Source organism: Populus trichocarpa, chromosome 17 (genome assembly GCF_000002775.5).
Source record: "Populus trichocarpa isolate Nisqually-1 chromosome 17, P.trichocarpa_v4.1, whole genome shotgun sequence".
Lineage (NCBI taxonomy): Eukaryota > Viridiplantae > Streptophyta > Magnoliopsida > Malpighiales > Salicaceae > Populus > Populus trichocarpa.
Genome location: NC_037301.2, coordinates 5,775,035 through 5,782,733, shown reverse-complemented (window position 1 = coordinate 5,782,733; position 7,699 = coordinate 5,775,035). Strand labels below are relative to the sequence as shown.

The following is a 7,699-nucleotide window of genomic DNA, read 5'->3' as shown; positions in this document are numbered from 1 at the left end:
CAACTTTTTTTAAACCACAACCACAACAGCTACCGCAATACCAAACACACTCTAAATGAGTGAATTTATGAATAGTTTGGCTTTTCTCATGAAGAGGATTTAAGCTGAAAGATTATTAAGATATTTTTATCTATTTTAACTTTAAATCGATGAAAAAAATATTTTGATGGCAATAGCAAATTTGGTGGAAATAATCCTCCATTAGAATGTTTAATTGAGGACTTCTCTATACCAGATTAAGATCCTTGTTTCTGCGTTAAGGATATAGATGATATGCGATATATATTTCTTTTGTATTAAAACATTTTACTACTTTCTCAATATTTTGGTATCAAGGTCATCATTCTTGCCATAAGTTCATCACTCTGATATCAAACAAAATGACAAGCTGTGTTATTAGATGATGAGATCGAAGTCAGAACACAGTTCAAGAAGTCACTGAGAATTAAAAGTACAAACAACACACTTTACCGCTATAATTCAGCCAGGTTCCTTAAACACCCACATCCACCACACGATCTGGAGAGACACCTCGTGCAATACCCGAGGATATATTGAAGCATCTAGGGTGCCAAATCCTAATTTCAAATGTAGCTATAATTCGATCCCCATATCACAACTCTATAGAGTTACTGCCTAGGAGTGTCAAAATTCAAGCTACCATAACAGAGCAGTTCAATATAAAGTTACTCAGCCTGTTTTTGCCACACTCAAGAGGCCTCCAAAGCAATTCCTCAGCTTCAGAACCCGGTCTGCAGGTGTATATTGCCATGCCATCCCCAGAATAAGAAACTGTAGATGTTGATGCACCAATTACAAGTAGTTCATTGCCCAAAGACTTGAAGGCTACACCCCATCCTGTGTTAGAATCTGCTCTTACTGGCACTGGTCCTAATTTCTTCCATGTTTTGCTCTTTTTCAAGTAAACCATCAGCTGGTTTGATGAAGGCTCGAGGGAGTAAAGCGCATTGTTCACAACAGCAATGAGCGGTGGAGATTGGAAAGTAGCGATTGTTGTATCCTCCAACATGTCTGGGATCAGGTCCCATGCCTTTTTATCCTCATCATACACTTCAGCACTAGTTAGAACCTTTCCCTCCTCATTCCGCCCTCCAATCACATAAAACTTGTTATCCATGAAACAACCAGAGCAAAGCTTTCTTTTATGCCACATCCTTGGAAGGTCTTCCCATGATTTAGTATCTGGATTATATTTCTCAGCAGAATTTAGATCAAAACCAGTCCCTGTCACTCCACCAGCTACAAAAGCAAAGGCACCACAGGAAGCAGAAGCAAACAAACACCGAGGGTTGATCATGGAAGGACCCTTATTCCAGCTATTTGTTTCCAATTCATATCTCCAAACAACAACACCATCGATCTCCCTGCCTGAAATAATCAGATGGGTCCCTGCACAAATGGATTCCTTGTCTCCAAAAGAGAAACAGCAGTCTGCCGGTATATCTGGAAGCTTCCTGCGAGAACTGAATTGTTGATCAAATGCCCACCAACTTCTGTCCCCAGTTGCAAAAATAAAAACTAAGGATTCTCTAAATCCAATTTCCCTCCTGATGTTTAAGAGCTCACCACTCTTTACAAGAGAGAGTATCCTCTTGTTCACAATCCGAAACTTCCAGTACTCTGATCGTGGAACTCTTGCCAAAATCTGATTCTCTAACTCATCACAGAGTTGGGGAACATACGAGTAATCTGCATCCTGAGGTTCTACACTAGAGGAATCACCAGCTCTGCGATCGCAGCAAGGGAAATCATAACACCCCACTCCTCTTCTACTATTTTCACAAACCCCAATCTTTTCCATTGGGGGGCTATTAGAATTAGTCCAACAGCTGTTACCAGAGCCCTCTGCAAGCACCCTTTTCTTACTAGGATCGGGATCATTTCTGCTCACATCCCCTCTTCCATCTTCACTCTCCAACTCTTTTCCTTTGGACATGGATCAAAGACCTTTTCAAAACCTGAAATTCTCTGTCATTTAAAAAAAAAGGCAATTAAAAACGCCAGGTTATCATCAGCAATAAAAATACCAATAAGCAGAAAACCATAAAACAAACAATTTTGTTTTCAACAGCTAAACATATGAGTGGATATGGATACACCTCGACAAAAGAAAAAAGAATTCCCTGAGAGACAGAACCCAACAACAAATCTTTCATGCTACTAGGAAATGACTGAATATCCATCAACAGACCTAGAAGCAGCGGTTCTTGCCCAGATAAATTAGATCAATTAATCATTTCTATGCACTGAAATTGATCAAAACTAACAAAAAGAATCAATCTTTCGACCCAAAAGATTAAAGAGTATTTGAAACCAGAAGTACGGTTGTCATGGCTGGATTAGATTCCAGAAATGGGGCAATAGTTATAGGAATACAACAACATAGACGAAGCAAAACCCAGTTGAAAACTTGACAGCTCTATGCCATGAATCAAACTTGATCAAGATTCCACAAATGAATTAACATGACTATGATTCAAATTCAACAACAGTATATATTATTATATTCACCAACCTCAAAAGATCTATTTAAGTTTGAGATCAAAGAACACTTTTTATCACCAGTTGATCAAAACAAGAGAGTGAATTAACACATAACAAAAAAAAAATCTATGAAGATGAGAAGTATAATCAAAATAGCCAAAAGAGTTAGAGAAAATGCAGTGTCATGGGTTGGATTGGTAACGAATTCAAAAGTCTAAAAAACACCAAAATGGATACACACCCAACAAAGCAAAGCCAAAAAATGTACCAAGAAATGTTTTCCGGACAAAACACAAGTACACATATATATATCAACACGCAGAGAGAGAAGAGAGAGAGGGGGGCAGTTAAGGTAATTCCAAGTCGAGTCAAGTTGAGTCAAAGGAAGTGAAGGGACGATTATGAAAAAAGATAAGTGAAATCATCAAATAAACAAGGGTTTTAAGGCTTAGAATTTGGAGTGGAAGATGAGAGAGAAGCAGAGAAAATATTTAAAAATCAACGGGGGAAGGGAGGGAGAGAGAGAGGACAGGCCATTAAGAGGGAAGATAGAGAAAGAGTGTTACAAGTAGACTGTACTCACTACTCTGTACATGTACATAGAGGTGTTAAAAAAAAAACCAATAGGAAAGATAATGTATCATCTCAGGTCCTGGTAACTTGAAAAATTTATAGTAAAAGTCCATACTGAATTGTGTGTTAGTTCATTGTATACTCTTAAAGGATTTTCATGCCAGACCCGCGTTTAGGAATGATATCAAGAATCCGTTTGGAAATGTGGTCTAATTTATATTTTAAAAAAGTTCAAGTTTTAAAATTCATATTTTTTAGTGTTTTTAGATCGTTTTAATGCACTGATATAAAAAATAATTTTTAAAACATGAAAAAAGATCATCTTGATGCATTTCCAAGTAAAAAGCACTTTGAACCGCAACCGCTATCACAATCTCAAACAGAGATATCATAGTTTTGAAACCCTTCCCGGCCCGACGGGTCGACCCGGGCTTGGGACCGGGCCAAGTCTAAGTAAAAAACAACCGGGAATTTGGCCCAGAGAAACCCGATTGATCCGGGTAAACCCAACTGAGACCCGACCTTTTATATATATATATACACACACACACACGTGAAATGACGTCGTTTTGGCCTTTTACAGTTAAAAGGCCGAAACGATTAACGATAAAGAATTGAAGACAAAAATGAGAATTGAGAAAACCTAATTAAAGAAATCTTCAAAGCCATTTCAGTCGCGAAGAAGAGCATAGGAGCATAAGACTCTTGATCACTGTTTCAAATCTGCGAATAAGGTTAGATGAAGCTGATGTTACTTGTTTCTCTTCACGACTCTCCTTTCACTCTCTCTTTTCTTTATTCTTTGTTTTTTTTTTTTTGAACTTACAATTCAATTAATGATTTAAAGCCTCTGTCTCACACCCACATGATTCATTTTTCTTGATTTATTTCAGTTATTTCTTCGTAAGTTGCATATTAGTTAGATGTCTCATTTTTCTTCTTTATGTTCATTTGATGTGCTTGACAAAGAAGAGGACTTAGCTGACCAATTTAGTAGTGCAAGCCTTATTGTTCTGCAATCCTGATAGTTTTTGTGTTTTTTATTTTTATTTTTTACTGCTCCTGCATGAAATTAGTTAACTGATGTTTAGAGACAATTTCAATTTACCTTTGTCAATTGCAACTTAAATTTTGATGTTGAAGGATTCGTTTGAGTGCAATGGGTTGATACTGACTGGAATTCCCCCATTCCAGTTCATTTCTACTTATATTGTACTAGGTAGTTGTTTCCTGGAACATAATGTCTAGTTTATCAGGATTTCTTCATTCTTTGTGATCACTGTAGTGATTAATCTAAGGAAAGAAGCCTTTTTCAATTATATCAAACTGTCGTCTGACTGTAGGGTGCTAATTCCCTATAAATTTCAATTCTTTATGAATGGATTGCAAAGTGTTTTGCTGCTCAGTCTGAATATATAATAAAAGTATATGATTTGGCTTGAAATTATATTCCCTTTTATAAATTATATTAGTGCCAAGCTGTGTTCAAAATGAGAAACCAGAATTGAAGTCTGAATATTCTGGCTAAACAAATGATTTGGCTAATTGTTCTGCTAATTTTGTTAATTGAATAGATTTTTCTGTTTTCTGTTTCTTCCCATAGTGTCCCTTGTTCTCTAACTTTATTTTTCATATCGTGAGCTTTTTTTTTCTTGTTTAATATAGGTCCTTAAAATGTCTTCACATGATGGTAGTACTCCAAGTAGTGATCCTTTAACGGCCTAATCATCTCATCCTTCAATTTCCATGTCAAGCGGTAATAGAGGAAGAACAAATTTGACATGGGGTCATTGTAGAGAAGCTCCTGAACTTAGTGTTGGATGTAAAAAAAATTAAATTAGTATGTTTATATTGTGCTAAAGTATTTGTGGGTGGTGGCATTATCGATTTAAGCAATATTTAGCTGGAGCTAAAGGAGAAATTGAACAATATCGCAAATGTCCTTCTGATGTTCGACATCAAATGCTTTTGAATCTTAAAGGAAATGTTGAAACAAACAAAAAAAGGGTTAAAGAAATGCAAGCAAATTTCAATCCATTTAATGCACAACAAAGGGAGCATAAGTGTTGCATTGTAACTAGTTAGATGTTTTCTATAGGTATTGCATTGGTTTTTTTTTTTAGGTTGACCCGGGTCAACCCATCTGACCCGTGACCCATATCATTAGACCGGGTCGGGTTTCAAAACTATGTCAAATATAGTTGTTAGATTCAAGACGCTTGGATCTCGTGTGGTTGCCAGATCCAGATGCGAGTCTAATATTTTTTTGGGTCTAGCCTGGCGTGAATCAACTTGGGTTAACCCAGAAAATTTTTAAAAACAAATTGAGGTTTAAATATTTCATATGAAATAATTAAAAAACAATCTATATGGATACAAGCTAAAATACTATTTCAAAAGGTTATGTTTTATTCCATATTGAAAAGATATTATCTTATCCTATTAAGTTGAAGTATTTTTTATTACACGTTGAAAAAACACAACTTTTTTCTTGTGAACATAAAATATATATATTAATAGGCTTCAAATCTCATATTGAAAAAAATAAAACATTCTTCAAATTAATTATCACCCAATGAAAGCAAATGTTGTGGCAGATCCATTAAGTCAAAAGAATAAAGTTGTAGTTAAAGGGGATTTTGGTCGGAAATTGAAGGGAAGTATTAAAATTAGCAAAGATGAAAACAATCCTTAATATGGGACCTAAATGATCTTTGCTGGCTTGACTAATGGCACAACCAAATTGGTGGGAAAAGATTTGGTAAGCCTAAGGAAGAGATGTATAAGTAGTGAAAATTAAGGATCAACTGGAAAATTAAGGATCAACTGGAAAGAGGTCAGGAATCTCCCTTTCAAATGAAATAAAATGGGACTGTAGCTTTTGAAAAAAAATGATATATTTACCTGATTATAAGACCTTAAAGCATGAAGTCCTAGAGGAAGCTAAAAAATCTAAGCTTGCAATGTATCTGGGGAGCAGTAAGATGTATTAGGACTTAAAGGATTATTACTAGTAGTCTAAAATGAAGAGGAAAATTGCAGAATATGTGGCTAAATGTGCTATACATCAACAAATTAAGATAGAACATCAAAAGCATGTGGGAAGATTACAACCCCTTTCAATTCCAGTATGGAAATAGAAGAATATTACCATGGATTTTATGTATAGGCTACCAAGGAGTAAGAAGGGGATTTTATGTTTGCCTTATTTCTACCAATAAAGATGATTGATTCAGTTGATAAACTGGGAAAATTGTATGTGAGTGAAGTGCTTACATTACATGGAGTCATAGTTTCTATAGTATCAAACAGGGATCCTTAATTCACTTCTAGATTGTAGCCAAGTATTCAACATGCTATAGGTACTAAACTGGACTTGAGCACTGTTTTCCATCTACAAACTAATAGACAAATAGAAAGAATGATCCGATATTTGAAAATTTGTTAAGATCTTGTATCCTAAAGTTTGGAGGTCAGTGGAAGGATCACTTACACTTGGTATACTTTTCATATAATAACAACCATCAAGCTATGATTGGCATAGCTCTATATCATACAAGCAGGGTAGGGAAAATTGAAGCTGATACGAGGTATATCCATCCTCTTATCGTAACACTCTTTTTCTTTAGTACAAGCCAATCTTTTCTTTATTTTTTATTTTTACTATTCTCAAATAATCCTTTCGAACTAGGCTATATCCCAAATCAAAACGTTGATCAACATTTTTCACTTTCATGTTATTCACTCCACTTTCCATAACCAAGGTGGGTGGTATGTCGAACTCGATCATATATTTGGCATCCATTTTAACAACATAAGATAACTCTGGTCGTCTTTTGATTGTATGCTCCGGAATCAAATCTACATTGACAGTTTCAAAGGCATGCAAATCTTTATCTTTAACCACCTTGGTCTCGATATATGGTTCAACAACATTCCAATATATTTCAGCCTTTGATGTAATAATAAGATGCAACATCCTTAGCTGAATGAGTCCAAGGTCTTCCCAAAAAGATGATGTCGCTTGAGACCAATAAGTTCAACACTTCTGGATGGGCCACACCCAACCCAGACCTAAGGGTGTGTTTGGCTCGCGCTATTTATACTTAAGAAAAACTGTCCTGTTTTGGTCTTTAAGGCATGTTTGTCTAATATTATCTTAAGACATTTTCAATGCCTCTAATTTTAGGCTAAAAGTCTACTTGACAAACACGCCCTACTGCATTTCCCATTAACTTTAGATTGTTTTTATTTTAGTATCTAACCACACATGCCCTAAACAAGTTCAAATTTTTTTTGAAATAATTCAGTGATCATTTTAAATTGTTGGTCCCTCACATGTTTTATCAATAATTTTACCTAATATTAGGGTATCAACTTACACTTACACTGTAAGATATTGTTCTCACTCCATTTGGGACACTGCCGCTCATCCTAGCTCCTCACCTTTATGGAAATCCATCATCAACTTTCGAAATAATCTCTTTGAGCTGAGTGGTGGCCAGACTCCTTCTCTCTCTTTGATGGAACAATGGAGCAGTTCTGCAGGTTCATTCACAGCCAACGCCTATGAATTCTTGAGGTTTCGCAGCACTCCAGTGCGTTGGAGAAAAGTCGTCTG

General features: G+C 35.8%; 1 protein-coding gene across 3 annotated transcripts; it reads right to left on the bottom strand.

Annotated features, from left to right (window-relative positions):
- Positions 1-371: 371 nt before the first annotated feature.
- Positions 372-3,049, bottom strand: LOC18107228 (F-box/kelch-repeat protein At3g27150). Of its 3 annotated transcripts, none has more exons than XM_006373163.3 (2): positions 2,774-3,049; positions 372-1,989 (listed from the first exon to the last, which is right to left on the bottom strand). In XM_006373163.3, exon 2 carries the CDS (start codon positions 1,955-1,957, stop codon positions 653-655), a length of 1,305 nt encoding a protein of 434 aa, XP_006373225.2. In that variant the 5' UTR covers positions 1,958-1,989; positions 2,774-3,049; the 3' UTR covers positions 372-652. The 3 variants fall into 3 exon arrangements, with proteins under 3 accessions (XP_006373225.2, XP_024444559.2, XP_024444560.2); XM_024588791.2 differs by having other exon boundaries at positions 2,747-3,048; XM_024588792.2 differs by lacking the exon at positions 2,774-3,049 and adding an exon at positions 2,537-2,739.
- Positions 3,050-7,699: the final 4,650 nt, after the last annotated feature.